Here is a 17,835-nt window from a genome sequence, read left to right on the forward strand (position 1 = left end):
TCATTTATTATTTACATTTTTCTTTAACAGCAAAATTATATATTACATCAAGGTTGCCAATTGCTTTTTATCATTTTTAGGTATTTCCTCCCCCTCCCAGGTATTTTTTAAAATAATGTCATGCATCTGATTTTTCTTTCTGATTTTTGGATACTGTGTAAATCTCCATAATATGCCACCACAAAATCAGAAATGGAGAAAATAGAATTTTTAACTTTGAAAGTAAATGTAATTTAATGGTTTGTAGTTGTAGAGGGCAGGTTCAAAGTACCTTTATCAACTGTTGGCTTACTTAGATAAGGGGAAATCAGAATAGATTTGAGGTATAATGTGTGGAGAATAATGAGCATCAGGTCAAAGAGGGAAATTGGCTGACAGGAGGAAGGTGCTTTTGTTTGTGCTCAAAGAATGAAGTGACTTTCTCAGTTCTTGGGAGTCTAAAAGTAAACTAAGGCACAGGAAAAAAAGTCTATCAAAAAGAAAGAATGAGGAAAGAGGAGTAGTTCAGGTATTGAAGTTTCAGACCAAAAGAGATCAGTGCTTTTGGAACTTGACAGTAGCTTAACCAGGCAGTATTTTTGCAGGAATCTAGTGTTAAGGAGAAGTAATTGTTGGGACAGTGGTTTGAAGAGTTGAACAAGACTCTTAGATTAGTACAAACATTAGAGAAAATTATTTTAAACATATGCAAGAGAAAATGAGTCAGTACTGAGATCTGGTAAGACTAGGAGAAGGAGAGTGTAATGAACTCCAGAAAATCCTGACAGGGCAAAGACTCATTAGACTGAAGTGTTTTATTGATTACAGGTGATCCCAGTTTGCTGCTGCTGGAAGAAATGGAGGTTCCCAGAGTGAGGATTATAGGTGGTATTTAGAAAATTTATTAGTAAAGAAAAGGAGACGCCACATCAATTTTAAATGAGTCCATTGATTCATGTACCTAAATAACATCAGATTTGTTTTACTTCCAGAGACAGTTAGACAGATTTTGTTCCTACATTTTAAAATAGCCTGGGAAGTAGTTGGGAATATTTTGAGTCAGATTAGGCTACTGTAAAGACTTCAGAAATTTAAAATTGCTCTTGGTGAGATCATTGCATTTGTGGGAAGGCAGACTTTTAATAGGGAAAGTTCATGAGAGTAAAGAATTTTTTAAAGCTTTTTTCTGTAAAATACAGAGTTATGTAAGAAGCTGAAGTGAGGAAAAACTTGAGAATTTTTTTAGAATGATAAAGCCCCAGACCCTGTCATTCCATGACTTACTGCATGGCTGTACAAAGGGCAGTAAGGTACATTTGTAGTAAAGCAGTGGTTGACTCTTGAACAGAATATATATCTTGATAATACTGCTCTCTTCATTGATGGAAGTGTTTCTGAATTCCTTATGAATTTATCCAGGACTTTTCTCTCAGGATTGGGAGATGGAGTTAGATCAAGTCTAACAGAATGAGTAGGTGAAGCCATATTTACAGTCTGGAGACCCACACAGTGGGTTTGTGGTATTTTGAAATATTTTAATGGAGTGATATTTCTGTCTTGTGAGAAAAATCACCTTCTGGGAGTAAATTTCTTGAACTTCCTTGACTTGGATGATCCATTTTCAGCAGGGTGTTTGTTGAAAAACTCACTTGCTTTTGTTTATTGAAACGTAGAGGCACTTGTGTGAGTGGGAGCATGTGGGACAATACAAGAAGTAATGCTGTGCTCTGCACCTCAATGTGCTTTTTCCTCAGACCACGAGAGCAGCACGTTTGCTCAGTTCTTGCAGACAAGGAAGTTGACCCCCAGCTTGCAGCACTTCATCCTTCACTCCATTGCAATGGTTTCAGAGACTGAGAGCAGGACTCTGGAAGGTCTTCAGGCAACAAAAAAATTCCTGCAGTGCCTTGGCCGCTACGGCAATACCCCGTTTTTGTTCCCTCTCTACGGGCAAGGGGAGATCCCACAGTGCTTCTGCAGGTAAACCCCACTTACCCAATCCATGCCTTCCCAAAAGGACCTCCTTGGTAATCTAATAGATGTCATTCAATAGGAATCTTCTTGCTGCAGGTTCATGTTGGTTTTCTGTGCTTCACATTTTCGTTGGCCGTGAAATTCCTCTCACTCCAGAAAGAAAAGGGGGAAAAAAAATTTGGAGATGTCACTCCTGTAATACTCTGCAACAATTTTCATTGTATTGCAAATGCAGCTTGTAATAGCTGGTGGCTGTGGTGGCTGCCTGTGGTGATAAGTCCTAGGAAATGAGAAAGCCTTAATTTAACTCACATGTAGCTCTCACTTTTTAAATCTGGCAGAGGAGATTTAGAGTGATGTGTGTCCAAAAGGGTGGCTGTGCTTTGGGGTGGGTTGAGAAAATCTGTGCTTTGAGTCTTCCCTGAAGTTGCAGGAAGATACACATTGTCAATTTGTGTCTCTAACTAATGCTGAGAATGCATCTGCCATTTAGAGGTAGATATAAAATAATAGGCTGGATTTTTATGAAAGAAGCAAAATAGTGCCACGTGTGCAGTTTATTATTAAATTTGAATCAAAACCTAATTCTTTCACCTTTCTTATATCACAGACTTGTACAAACAGGGCAACTGATGTGAAATCATTTCCTTGTCCTCTTGGGGATCATTCTGTAGATGTGTCTAGACCACAAGCTTCCCCCCATGAATTGAAGAGCAGAGAGGATCCCGTGCAGCCCCGTTGCACTGAGCCCCACACAGGCTGCACTTTTACATTCTGACATCTCAAACAGCAGCCAAATGTTCTCCACTGCTTGAGCCTTAGAAAGTAATTAAAGGAAAAAAACCCAGTTCATTCCAGGATAAAAGAGGATCCACTTCAAGCTCTTTACTTACCTATGGTCAAGTGACAATGTCCTTATCCTGACTCCTGAGGTGTCCTGTGGTCCCAGCAGTGGAGCTGGTGATCCATGCTTTTGGAGGCCATCAGGAATCCCTGTACAAAGGGCAGGTAGTTTTAATTTTCAGTTATTTCCAACAGTTCAACTGGCTTTCAAAAGGCTGAGGGTGCTTTTCTCTCCTCTTTGCTTTTGCTGGCAAGGCAGTGTTTCCATCTGCTCCATGTGGCTTTTAATGTGGCAACCTGTAGGTCTGAAGTAAACATTAGCTTTGTTAAAAAAGGCAGCATTGCCTGGTGAGGCCAGTTTGGCTGAGTGATATATTTGTACCTCAGTCCTTTAAATAGCAGTGCAGGCTCTTACCTGCTTTGTTTGTGGTGGACAAGTTCTGCTTTTTACATATGTGCTGCTATTAAATTCTGGTTTGCAACACGATGTTGGGCATTATCTTCCTGTCTTGTCTCTTTGATAGATTCTGTTTCTTTTTTCCAGAACAGTACTTAAATTACTGCCAGAAAAATGGCCTTAGCAGCTTGAGCCTGTTTGGCTGTATGTAGGATGGATGCAATTATGTGTTGATAGAAACGTTCTGGGATAATTGTACTCCACTGAACAGAAATGTTATTTGGTACCATCTTTTGTCAATAGCCTTTCAGCTGCTCCTTACACTGTGTTTATGTGGTGATTTTAAAAAATGTGGATCTGTGTAATTAGGTGGTTGGACAGACAACCTGTGAAGAGGAATTGTTTTAGGCAACTACTCTGAATACAGTCGTGAAATAGAACTTGTGTTCACGGATTTTATGGATGGACTTCATAAGAGACCAGGTATCTGTATGTGACCAACAGGTTAATAAATCAAAATATTATCAGAGCCATTGTACTGGTTGGGCAGTTAGGCCTTCCTTGACTTCAAATACCTGGGAAAAAGAAGTGAATTTATATTTAAAATTAGAATTTTAGTTGCATTTTTCCCCTGTAGGTTTTTCTCCATATAGGGTTTTTTTGCATTCTTGAAATTCCTTTGGCTTTATTTTGTTCATTAGCCAGCACATATAGTTTTTTGATCTGTAACAGCAATATATTTCAAGACTTAACCATAGTGCTGTCTAGAAGTATTATAAATATTCTTATCATAAAATCATTCCATGACGACAGGAATTCTTCAGATGGCGTCAACTTTCTATTTATGTCCATTGATCGCTGCATTTTAGGGGCTTTTTTGCTAAAATGTAAAGTCCTACAATGAAGATGGTATTTTAATAGTTGAAACAAATTAATCTGTCAAACCAAGAAGTAATTATACTTTCAAAAGGTTTGTGTTACAAAGATTCTAATACAATTTTTTTTTTTTAAATTGTCTTTGGTTTTAAGGGAACAGTTTAGGAGGCACTCACAGTATTTTTTGAGACGAATCACAATTTTTATCTGTGGTCTTCCCTCAGGATTATTTCTCCCTGAAAGTGAGCTGTATCCAAGGAATCCTGCTCAGGCTGGGGAGCAGAGTGGTGACACAGAGCCTATAGATCACAGCCCAGAGCTTTTATCACCAGCTTATCAGGGGAAGGTGTCACCTGCTCTGTGATTTCTCACCACTGTTCTATATTCTGTTTAATGTAAAGCTCTTAAGCGTTCCTTGCAGCCAGTGACACTGTGTGTTCTCATCAAGGCTACTGTTATAAATGGCACACATGCATATTGATGGGAATGAGCCAAAGGCATTTGGAAGTCACATCCTTGCATCCCAAATGAATTCTGCATAAACACCACAACGTTTTAGAACTGCTGACGACACCTGAGCGAGTGAAGGCAGCGTTAGTTCTTTATTGGTTTAAGCAGGTATGGTTTAGGAGAGAAAATTAAACTTTTATGTCACTGTAATGTACATCCCAGTATGCTGAGGTACAGATGTGAGATTTCTGTCTCCACAAATTGGATTAGTGGAACAAGGATGGGCATTGGAAACCCCGTGCTCTTCCAAGCAGCAAAACTTTACTGACCTTTAACTACTTCCTTTGCTTCAAACTTCATGGTACAAAACTATCTCTTCCTTTCCAATGATGTAGCAGTGGTTTGATGTTTAGCAAAAATGAATATAGTAATATCTCATTCTTGAGGAATATCAAAATGATGTGGTAAATGTAAGACACCAAAATGTCTGAGGCACCCAGGGAAAGCAAGATGTGGTTTGCAGTTTGCTGTTGACATGTTGTTGCAAATCTGTGACCCAGCTTTCCTTTCCTTGAACAAACGTCCCCAAAACAAAGCTGGAATTGGGCATCACTGTAAAGTCAGTGATACAACAGCTAGAATACTTAGTGTGATTTTTGATGGAGCTTTTTTCTGGTTGTAGAAAACCTTATAAAATACCCCAAATATTTTCTGATTTAGGAGGTTAATGTTAAAATTGTCAGCTTTCAAATTTTCGTTTGTAACAGGAAAAAAAAAGATATTTTAAAGTATGAAAGAGTTGTTGAATATGAGGCCATAGTTGCTTTTGCATGCTTTACAGGATTCCTCTTTGGTAACTTGAATCTCCTTTCTTCCAGTTTTTCAGAAGCAAAAAAACTTTCGGTTTTTTTATGATTTTCAGGAGTGTTTGGAATGCTATTTTCCAAATATTTTTTCAAATAGTTTATTTTACAGTTCAACTCAAGCATGCCTGTAATTTTCAATTTTCCTCAGAGAAGAGTTCTTTCAGTTGTGCCTCTCCTCACTCCTGGCCAGTGCTTTCAGTGGGTGACAGTGGAGGTTGTGGCCTCACCTCTGTGGCCTCACTCAGTTCTCCACAGGGTCTGTGTTTGGTGGGCAGTGTCACCCTTTTTAGCAGTTGCTGCAGGTTCCAGCTGAAATTGGTAATTTTTGTCTCAGTGACAGTGACAGCAGTAATTTTGTGATGGAGGAAAGATCTGATTAAGAAGTTCCATCTCTTTCAGTCCCCATATTTACAGGAAGATTAAGAGTCCGGGCTGAGATAAGATGGATTGTGTGATTGATTTGGAGGGTTCCTCTATGTATTTAAAAATGAATAATCAGTTTGTGCCCTTACATGTGAACTATTATCTACTGCGAGTGTCAGAGCTTCTGAGGTGGTCTCAGGTCCTTTAACATTCCCAATTATGTCCCTGTTACAATCTCTTAGAAGGTTTTAGTGGTCTGAAATCAAGACCACACTTCAGGAAACCTGACTATAATAAGCACTTAGAATTGATACATCAAAACTTGAATGCAACTCCCTTTTCAATGAACTCCATTCATGAGTGTCATGGCTCTACATGTAAGCAAAATACCGAAGTTTTCTCTTTGTTAATTGTGTGATTTGGCATTTTAATGAGAAATTCAGGTACTGTTCATTCTTGTACAATCAGATGTGACAGATTTGAGTCTCAACATGTGTACAATCCTGTGCAAGTGTGAAACAGTCACAGGTGATTTAAAAAACATTGGCTGTATATGAGATGAGTTCAGTCCTCCATTTCATTTTCACATTTATATATCTCTTACCACTTACAATTATTCCATTTCTCTGCACCTCAAAAATGTAAATTGAAATTACTGATAACTTGTCACTATTCTCTGGTTTGTGCTGAAATACTGAATATATGAGTAGCTGCAGTGCTACTCTCTTTGCTTTCCTCTTGTTTCCACCTGCATTTCAGGGAAATAATAAAACTTCCAGTGTAGCTGGGCTTTTAAAGACAAACTTGATGTATTTCTCCTCACTTTGTTGGCAGATGAATGTGAAACGGGCAGGCATAATTAGCAGGATTGTTTGTAGGATCAGTTGTTTGTTTTTCCCTCTAAGGAGAAACTCTTGCTTGGGATAAACATGAGGGAAGTGAGATAATCCATCATTCTGAGACCTGTTCACTAGTGATGGATGGATAGATTGGTAAAGTAACTCAATAATCTTCATTTTTTTCAGGTTATTCACAGATCAGTGAGCCTTGTCGTTAATAAAGCTATGGAATGCTTTTGTGTCCTTGCCCACATTATTCCTCAGAATTTGACAGGAAAGACTTTTAATTTGGAAGTAACCTTTGTTGGGAAATGCATTAAGTGTATGAAACTCGGAAAATACCTTCCCATTTTAGATTTTTTCTTCCTTCTCAGTGAGTGTTTGTCAATTCTTTCATGTTTGGAAATTATTTTTTAAACAGAGTTTTTCTGATCCTCGTTATTTCCCTGACCAGAAATACAGTGTTCTGCAGGAGTTTATACCTTCAGCCAATAGAATATATCACATGGGATGCTCTGGATCATATGGGTCTTGTCAAAGTGTATTGATTTCAGATCCCTAACTAGGCATGGAAAGTTTTCAGTCAAGGAATTACAGGGGTTGGAATTACATTGTCCTATCTCAATCATTCTTGGTACATTTGAAAAACATATTTGGAACCTAAAAGCACAAAATACAAATGCTATTATGAGAGGCCTTTTCAGGATTTAAGTTAGGACAATGTTAGTAATATGAGGAAATATCTTTTTAATACATTATTTGATATTGCCTCCTGACAGTCCCTTAGCAAGGAAATTCCTCTCTGGCTGAGTGGGGATGTGCAGATCTGACTTACAAGGTCTCCCTGAGAATTATCACTCAGACATGGGAATACGTTCCAGCATTATCAGGAGATCTGTGGAAATGACATGATTGTTTATTATTGCAGCAAAGCTGAGATGTGAAGGCAAATTGCATTTAGCAAAGTCCTTTTTCATTAAAGACAGATAGAAAGGGAGCTCCAAAAACATGACAAAATTAGTAAAACAGTCCTTGAATTCCACTGAGGGTTAAGATAACTTGAATTTTTATGTCTTTTCTGGAGGCAGAGAACAAATAAATGGGTTCTCTAGATGAGCTAATGCTTAGTGACTGGTTTCTAGTCCCTGGTTTTGTGCCTCTGCCCACGGGTCTCTGGGGGGCACAGTTGTTGTGTCATTGCAGCCGGACGACCTTGTGTGAGGAACAGCTTCTTCTGGAACAAGGGCGATGGAATTCGAGCCAGGCAGGTCCCATCCTTCCACCTTCCACGGAGATGAGTCTTGGGAGTGAGTTTGTGGTTAACTGCCATCACAGCAACACAGAAATAACTGGACTTTTTAAGTTATTTTTTCCTCTCTCCAGCTCTGTGGTAATTTCTTACAATTCCCACAACGTTTTTACCGTGATTTCTAGGACACTTGTGAAATAGTTGAACATGTTTCCTGGTGGATTTTCACCTCACTTTCATATAAATCATCTGGTTTTTGAGTTCAGCATCCCAGAGAATGATGCTTAACCTAGATCCATTAAAAAGTGGTGTTAATTGCAGGATCTTTGAAAAATTTAGAGGTGATAATGCTGTTATTTTAAGAAACAGCACTTTCACATTGTGATTCTGACCATTCTTGACAAAACTTCGTGTCTCTGGAACTACTTACTTCAGACCTAGTCTCAAATTCTTCACCTCAGATTTTGCATTTTTGCTGACAGTAGCCTCATGTTTAATCACATCCCTCATTATCTTTGTACAGTGTCTGGATTTACTTTGCAGTTCCTGGAAACACAATAAATTTATTCTCAAACAGAACTTATTTATTCCCCTTTTTGCTTCAACAAGTGACAATATGTTTCTCATAATACTTTCATGGGACTTTTTCTGACTGTACTGTTACCCAGATAAATTTTCAGAACTTTTAACTGTTTGCAAAAACTGTAATAATTTTCACTTCTCTTAAAATTTCCTTGTGAACAACTTTTAAAGTTGATTTGGTAAACACTGAACTTTGACTTTTTTTATGGGAAATCTGTGTTGGGAAGATTAACCATCTATTTTTTTTTTTTTAGCTGTAGCCATTTTAATTGTTTGATTTGTCTGTATTCTGCTGGTCAGGGTTTTTAGAACACGCAACAACATTGGAGGAAATGTGATGTTTGAGGGGCCTTCCAGGAAACACAGAATTTAACATAAGAACTAGCTCACAGCTTGCTCTGTGTGTAAAACCAAATTGAAAGAGAAAAATTCATTAATTCAGCACTTGGCATGTTTTTCTTTGATCTTTCTCCAAAGCTCATTGTGCTGGACATGCAGTGTTCAGCTTTAAGGAGAGAAGCAAACAGTTTTTGCTATAGAAAACTGTACAGTTAGAGGGGAAAATAGTCAATTTTTTAATTAATTACTCAGTGAATTTCAGGAAGTAGAGGACAAATTAGATGCTAGAAACACAAACTATTTTTTTGGTGTAAAACTACTTTCTGTAGTTTGAGTGAACTAAGGGTAGGTCTGTAATTTCAGTGTGTTTATGGCATCTCTGGACTGAAAATCGAGATGTCAGATGGAGACACATTCTATTTTTGTTCAATTAATATCGGAGAGCATTACATCAAAGCAGTAAACTCCTCTTGTATCAACAGATGCAGCAACCCTGCAGCCTATTTTCTCTCTTGTTACATTAGTGTTTAATTAAAGAAAACAACTAGTTGGAGGCAGTTACTTTCTGTGGAATGTAATGAAGATTTATTTTGTAAGTGACCTTCACTGTATTAGCTGAATCAGTAATCAGTAAAATTAATAGAATAATCAAATTATATACAAACTCATAAATCATGGTGAATATGCTGTCAAAACCTCAGCTTTTAATATGTCCTATTGTTTCACAGCTGTATTAAAAACTGCAACTGCTGAGTCCTGCCTTGATGGGGACTGAAATGGCATTTAAAGGCTGTGGATGATGGAGGGCTACCAGGCCAAAAATTTTCACAACTCTTAATTTAACTGTAATATGATTTGATGTCAGCAGGGCAGAGTTGAAGCTGGGTACAGTGTTGTTGCTATCTTTCAGCAAAACTTGAATTATTGGGGTAGGCAGTCGCCAGTTAATTAGAGTAATATCAGTTTAAATGTCTGTCATTTAGGGTTAATGGTATCAAAGAGTTGCCTTGTACCTGAAGTACAGTCAAATCATCTTGAATAGCCCATTGTATGAAAGTAATGTTAGCACAGTGATTTTACTTTGTCATAAATTACTGGGGTGCCATTTAGTTTAATATTTCAATTTCTGTATTTAAATAATTTTGGCAAGTTCTTCCCGATTGTGTCATTTTTCGTGCTGGGCTGTTTAATAGGTATTTTGGCTTTCTGTAATTGTTTAACAACACAATCAAAATTCCTTTCCATTTTCATTTAAAAAGAGAAGTTTTCTGCTGGCCTCTTATGAAAACAGGTCATGCCCTCCTCCTCTGGATAGAAGGCTACTCTTGGAAATAAGTAATTCACATTTTTGTGCAGCCAAGCAGCAAAGTTCTTTCAAAGCACACTAGAAAAATCAAGTGCATATATCAAAAAGCCCCTGACTGTGGTTGAAGTCAAAGGAAAGATGTAATTTAATGTTTTTAACTAAGGAATCTTAGTTATAATTAAGTTAATAGCACTATTCTTGCATATAACATATGAAATAAATTCATCTGAGTTGGTTTGAAAGATGCTGATATCTGCTTTGTCAGGCAAGGAGCCATTGATTGCAGCATTAGAGATAATCAGCCCGTAGCTCAAGGCTCTCTAATAATCCTTCAGTGGATGTTTAACCTTTGTGTCATCTCCAACAATCTCCAGACAGCCAAGGCTGGGATTCAACATGGGGATATTCTGCTGCTTTTGCATGAGCACAGGGGTATTTCCAGGGAACTGGGTGTTCCAGTTTGGGCAGTGGCAGTGCTGGTGCTGACAGCTCCTTGGGCTGAGCCTTCTGGAGTGAGCTCAGAGGGAGGGTGGGCTCGGGACACACTGCAGCCCTTTGCTGTGCTGCATCAGGCCATCCAGGTTTGAGAGGGGTTGTGGGACTGACTGTCTTTGAATTACCTCATAGGATGTTTGAGTGACAAAGTTGATTCCACTTTAGGGGAAGTCATGTCTGGAAAGTGAAAGTTTTCTTTTCAAGTTGACCATCTACGAAGAGATACCAAAATCTTTTACTTCAAAATCATAAAATTGCAGAATGGTTTGGGTTGGAAGGGACCTGAGAGACCATCTTGTCCCACCCCCTGCCATGGGCAGGGACACCTTCCACTGTCCCAGGCTACTCAAGCCCCATCCAGCCTGGCCTTGGACACTTCCAGGGATGGGGCAACCACAGCTTCTCTGGGCAACCTGTGCTGAGGCCTCATCACCTTCACAGGGAGGAATTCCTTCCCAATATCCCATCTAACCCTGCCCTCTGGCAGTGGGAAAGCCATTCCCCCTTGTCCTGTCACTCCAGACCCTTGTCCAAAATCCCTCTCCAGCTCTCCTGGAGCCCCTTTAGGCACCAGAAGAGGCTCTCAGGTCTCCCTGGAGCTTTCCCTTCTCCAGGTGAACCTCCCCAGCTCTCCCAGCCTGGCTCCAGAGCAGAGGGGCTCCAGCCCTTGGAGCATCTTCATGTTCTCCTCTGGACTCACTCCAGCAGCTCCACTCTTCCGTGTGTCAGGGCCCATGGAGTCAGGAAATCCATCCTGCCAGAGGGCACAGAGCTTTGCCTGGCTGTGACACACAGTGATTGCCATTAGTTGTGATGGGAATAACCTTTGTTTTTCCCTGTTCCCAGGCTGTGTGCTGTGTTTGGGGGAATCTACTGCCTTCGCCACCCCGTGCGGTGCCTGGTGGTGGACAAAGCCTCTGGCAGGTAAGGGTGACACAGTAACCTTCTGTTTGCACACCAAATACAGGTGAAAAATGTGGGGAGTCAATTTGAAAAAAAATGATTCTTCAGAGATCCTCCTTGGTATTAATAACACATCAACCTTGATTAAAAGTAATTTGTGTATAGGTCCTCCAGAACAAGGAAAGTGGGTCTAGAATATAGAAACTAAATTAATTTCCCTGTGATATTACTACAGCTCCTGATCACCCAAGCTTGGAAGACAAATCATTTCAGCTGCCGGGGGGCTGGTGATGAGTGATGTTAGTTTTCCTTGTGGCCTTACCTACTCTAATTGATTTTCATCAGATGACAACAAAGCCCTCTGTTATTGCATTTTTAAAAATGGAGTTCACCTAAAGACTCATCGGATTAATCTTTGCTGATAATGCATGTCACTCCAAGAGAAAAGACTTTAATGAGTTTTTAGGTAGATTGTTGTCATAAACTATGCTGCCCTCTTATCCCAGAATAAATTCTTTTACAACAATATCAGGCCTGTAGGCAGGTTTAAAGTTGAGCTAAGAAAAATCAACCCAGAGTTTTTCCAGTGGTGGCATTTTTCACACCTCTGTAAATTGTTATGTTTCTCTTACACACATTCTATCAGTTATCAGCTTAACTGCAGAATTTACTCTCTTAAGAGTTTGTTTTCAGCTTAGTTTATATAATTGAAAGTTTTAGATGTTCTGTTGAAAATTTTGAAAATTATGTTAGAAATGATGTAGTAACATTTTATTAGGAAAACTAGTTTAAATGATGGAGGGGATGTGTATATTTTCCAGCTGCACTGCACATTGGATTCCTTGAGCTGCATTTGTCATGGCATGGTCAAGTAGTAGCTGTTTTTCCCTGAAACTGTGTAAACAACAGATTTTATCTTTCTGTCAGTTCCTGCAGATTCTGGAGTTCATTGCACACTTTCAGACTGTGAGATGTAAATGTGATAGCATTTCCTCATGTGTGTTGTTCTAAATGCATAATTCATATGCAGATGAAACTATGCTCCTTTCAGAAACTCTGCAGTTTATTTTAACACTAATACTTGAACTATTACTGTAGGAAGCTTTATTTTCCAATAATGTTTAAACAGTTAACTTACTCTTTCAGAGGGACATTCTGAAGACCTTTGAAAGTAATATTTTCTTTATAAGGTTACGTGTGTTCCAAAAGAGGTGGAGTGCTGCTTTTCCATTAACATGCTTTTTTATGTTTTGAATCTAATAAGTTCCCCAGGGTTCAACACAGGTTTCAAGTATCTTTTTTAGGCTATTAGGCTGCTTTCCTGGTTCGCTTATGACATTTCAAAATTGAAGGATGGATTTTTGGGGAACAGAATTATTGAAATACTTTTAAAAGACTTTATCAGACTTTCATTATTCCAAAAACATTGGGCTTTTAATAGTGCCATTCTCTGATGGTGAATATGAAGAAGCACAACACATCCCAGATCACTGTTTCCTTTTCTTTTTTCATGTTATCTCCATCCTCACTGTGTATTCCCTCCCTGCACCAGCATGTATTTCCTCTTGGCTTTTGGGCTTCAGTGTTTTGCCTAATAAAAATCAGCTATCAAGTTGTTAATGAGGCTATTTATGAGATACTGAGCTTTTGAGTCAACAGACCATTAATAGTAATTGGTAATAGGCAATTTCATATCTGATTGTCAGTACAGCTGGCTCTGTGTTCCAGAGGCAGCTTCTCTTGGTTACAAATAGCTTACACTCACCACAGGAGAAATTTAGTCACATTGTGGAGGATTCATTTTAGAGCATCTTCCACAGCCTTCCAAGCTTCACCCATATCTTAATGCAATTATTTTTTCACTATCTTTAATATTCTTGGTTTAGGACCTGTAAGGGAAATTTATACTTCTATCTGCAGCCTTGGTTTTCTTCTCAAACTTTTAGTTTAGCATTTAATTTAAAGCCCCTAAATATCATCAAAGTTTATATCAGCTCCTTTCTAGACATGGCTAACATTGCTTTTTCACATTTTCCTACCCACACCTGTACATACAGAGAACAGTGGATTTCATGCCCAACTCTACAATTATTTTTCTCTTTTTTCTGTAGTACTTTTAATAGTTTATGAAAATAGGATTCAAGGAAAACAGGGTCAAAATACAGAAACTTCTAGACACCCCTATTTTAAAGTTTTGGTAATACACTTGAAAATACTTGTTTTTTATGTATTGTATCAGGTCTGCTGTTTAATATGTTTGCAGAACATATTGGTAGAACTTTGATGCTCTGTTAGAAAATAAAAACCACATCATATTTTTGAGGTTGAGGAAAAAGCACATTGAATGCACGAATCATACTTTTGTTGTTGTTGCTTTACTCTGTGTTTATTGTAGGTCACTTTTGGGGGTCCATATGATAAAATTCCATAATAACGGCAGGCGTTGATCACCCTTTACGTATGTTTCCAATTACATAATTCTGTCTCAAAATGGAAGAGATGTGACAAATGGACATTTCTACATCTGTAATAAAAAGCTGTAGCAAACACAGTAATTTACATATCTGAAATACTGCAGGCTGGCTCTGGCAGTGCTGCTGAGTCCATTTCAAGGATGTCGCCCTTAGTCCATTAGTTTGGATAATGAGCCCTATAAAGTACATTTATAACTCGTGGCACTGCAAGGAGATGGATTCTAATTTTCATCCTTTTATCTCGACACATTGAAAGAAGGTCAATGGAGGGTTCGGGATGATTCATTGTCCCAACACAGATCAGATGACAGAGACCTGATAATGTCAGTGCACAAGTGTTTGCTGGATTTGGGAGCAGCACTTGAAAGAAATTCTCTCAGCATCACCCTTTGAAGTGAAGTGGGACTGAAATTAAAGCACTCTCCTTCCCTCTCTCTCAGTTTAAAATCTTATCACACGTATGACCTGATGCTATTCCTGAACAAAGGAGAGGAAGCAACACTTAGCAGGAAAATAAAACGTGTCGTTGCTTTTGCTGGCTTTGAGTGATGCAACATGACATTTAATCAACCTTTCCCCTCTGATAATGGTTGGGGGGTGGCAGGGAAATTGTTCCATAAACAATAAGAAAGGTTATAATTAGAAATAAACTGCAGCAGCTCCATTTCCTTGTTTATTTGCAGTATTCAAATGAGAGCTTGAGAATGAAATCACTGAAATTTAATAGTAAGGGAAAACTTCTTTAAGTTGCAAGTGAAGCACATGTTGAATAGAATTTGAAACTCTGAGAATGCTAAGTGTTAAAACACTGCTTGTGCTGTTACATTTCTTTTAGTTACTGTTTTCAAGGTACCTGTTGAATTTGAGTATAGGAATATATATAAAATTGGCTGGTTTGAGTCCTGTATGTTAAATTGACTGAAACATTTGATAAAGTCATTCAGAAGAATTTAATTTAAAAGAAAAGGTAATTTTCATACCTGAAGAAAAAGTTAAGTAAAGCTAATTTGCTTTATTTATTTATCAGCAAATGTTCTTATGCATGCTTTTGTTACCCTGTATTGAAATTTCTCATTATGGTTTGGTTTCTTTTAAACAGATGCAAAGCTATTGTGGATCATTTTGGACAAAGAATAAGTGCCAACTATTTTATTGTGGAAGACAGTTACCTGTCAGAGAGCACATGCACAAATGTGTGTTACAGGTATGGAACAATTGAACATATCTACCTTTGCCTTCAGAACAGTTCAGATATTATTAGCAAAGCTGTAGCAGTGAGTGCAGTGCAGAAATAATCCTGGGCACTGGAGGAGCAGAAACTGCAATTCATGATCTCCCTGCTGTATTTCCCCTTAATCCCAAGTGTCCTGTCCTGCTTGGGACATTGAAGTCCTGGAACATGCTGCTGCTAATCTTGGTCAAATAGACAAAAGTTTGTGGGTTTTTTTTTTTAAATCAAAACGATATTCAAGCTTTTTTATACAACTGCATTGACTCATCATCTAGTTTGGTCACTGAAAATAGTGCATTAATGTTCCAGATGTGTTCCTACTTCAGCAACAGGCAAAATATCCCACTAAGAATCACATTAATAAAGATTATATGGTGAAATAACCTTGGTATTACCAAAACTATGATTCCAAATTGCTATTTTTTACATGTTTTATTTTTACATAATTATATTTTTTATATAAATATTTTTACATAATTGTTTTATTTAATTGTAGGCAGATCTCCAGAGCAGTGCTCATTACAGATCAGTCTGTACTAAACACAGATCCAGAGCAGCAGGTACACACCAGTTTTGTATCACTTGTCTTTATGTATTGTATGCACTAATATTTAATTGTTGGAGGAATTAATTCATGGTTTTGTTTCTGCTTGAATCCAGAATTACTGGAAATTGTTTAATTTGTTTTAGTCTATAAAACTATTACAAATTTTACTTTAGTTTAGTTCAATTACTTGGGCTTTCCTGTTTGGAAAATGACACTATATTCAATATAAAAATAAAATAATAAAATCACACTATAATAGAGTTTCTAAGCTGCTGTCTTTAAGGTAGTTTATTTTACTTGCTTAATTTTGAAGGATACTAATCACTGTTGTGTTTCTTCTGTGCTAGTAAAGCAGCAAACCAAATAGTGTCAGTGTCTGCAGTTATTCCTGTGTTGAGACTGTGCTGGTTTTCTCCTCCTCCACAATACTCTGCTTTACCACAGGCTCTTCTGCTCCCCAGGTTTCCATTCTGACAGTGCCTCCCGTGGAACTGGGCAAACCAGCAGTTTGTGTCATCGAGTTGTGCTCCTCAACCATGACCTGCATGAAGGACACCTGTAAGTCCAGAGGGTTTTGCCCTTTGACTCTGTCAGCTCTGAAACTAAGCTGAAAATGGTACAGTGGGAGCTTTTTAGCTTCTGCAAGTTGTGGTGGAGGTGGGATTATGTCCCTTTATGAGCACAGATGAGAAGATATATCATGGTAGACATATCATGCTATGGTTGAGGTAAAATTATAAAAATTCTTCTCAGAACTTCATTACCCCATTAGATACTTTAATTCTAAAAATACGAGAGATCACCTTTTCAGAAGGAACATCCCAGTATTTGCATTAACAGTTTTCTGTGCACAGAGCTTTAGGACTCAGTTGTTGGTATTTTATGTGAACTGGAAATAAATGAGCAACAAAATGTTCTTACTGGGTATTTATTTTTCTTTCTAAATTCTTCTGCTGAATTCTGTTAAGTAGGACACTTATGGAAGATAAATAGAATTAGAGGTGACCTAATGCTTTTTAACAAAAAATAACTATAATAATAACCAATTTATTTTACTGTTACCTAGGCTTGAACTCAGTTCTTTGCATATGAAAGAAGAGTAGCCTAAATGATAAAGTCATTCAAAGTTATATTTCCTACTTAAATAATAATAAAAAAAATTATAAGCCTGTAATTAAGAACTTAGTGCCATAAGGCATATTGTTATTAATTATCCCTTAAATAGCTGGGTTTTTTTTATTTAAAGGTTCACAAAATATATATAGCAGAAAGTGAAACTAAAGAAGGATTGATGTTCAACAGATATAAATTACTAGTTTCTTGAAGGTTTTTATGGTGCTGAAATATTAAGGTTTCAGTTATTTACTTTTGTCCATAAGTTCCTTTCATTTCAGAAGAGAAGGTACTGCCTTCCTTAATGAAATTTGTCTTCATGTGTTGAAATAATAAAGTTCTATATTAGGCATAGCTGAGTTCCAGTTATGGGACATATTTCATAATCTTTTAAAAAACTTTTACATCATTATCTGCAAATGGGTTTTAACCTGACTGATTTCTCCTTGGAACAATTATTTAAGATAAGTATACAAATACATCCCCTCTTTGATCACACTGCATAAATGACAGGCACATCATCTGTATTGCCAGTTGAGTGGAACCAAACTCCTTCACTTGCCCTAAAACTGGAGGCTGTAATGATGAAATCATGAACTAAACTCATCGTTCTTCTGGCTGCAAGAATTACTTGAAGACAAATGTTGGCAACCACTGTAACTAATGCAGTTATACCTGAGTAAATCAAATATAATCAAAATATATACTGATGACTGGGACTCACAGCCATAACCTTAAAGATAATAAAAAAGATTTTATAGAAAGTAAATGATGTGAACTTTAGTGATTTATAACTGGCTATTTTTGAGGAAAAAATAGATTGTATCCCACTGTTTGGGATTGTAAACATCTAGTTAAGGTTACAGGGGCACTTTCATTATCACCACCAGTTTCCTTGTAGTTTTTTTAGTACATATTCCTTTTAGGCAGAAGGTTTGGTTTGGGTTGAATAAAAAATGAATATTAATGTTTGAATATAATCTGTTTGTGTGCAACCTAAAGGAAGAGG

At 37.7% G+C, this 17,835-nt stretch overlaps 1 protein-coding gene across 1 annotated transcript in view; it reads left to right on the plus strand.

The window, feature by feature from the left end:
• The window catches only part of CHM (CHM Rab escort protein), a 41,369-nt gene that overhangs the window by 14,052 nt on the left and 9,482 nt on the right, over window positions 1-17,835 (plus strand). Inside the window, exons 8-12 of the mRNA XM_018086445.2 lie at window positions 1,734-1,959; window positions 11,405-11,482; window positions 15,035-15,139; window positions 15,663-15,726; window positions 16,175-16,271. Coding sequence (XP_017941934.2) covers window positions 1,734-1,959; window positions 11,405-11,482; window positions 15,035-15,139; window positions 15,663-15,726; window positions 16,175-16,271 — 570 coding nt within the window. The remainder of the gene's footprint in view (window positions 1-1,733; window positions 1,960-11,404; window positions 11,483-15,034; window positions 15,140-15,662; window positions 15,727-16,174; window positions 16,272-17,835) is intronic.

Source organism: Manacus vitellinus, unplaced genomic scaffold (genome assembly GCF_001715985.3).
Source record: "Manacus vitellinus isolate BGI_N305 unplaced genomic scaffold, ASM171598v3 scaffold_95_pilon, whole genome shotgun sequence".
Taxonomy (NCBI): domain Eukaryota; kingdom Metazoa; phylum Chordata; class Aves; order Passeriformes; family Pipridae; genus Manacus; species Manacus vitellinus.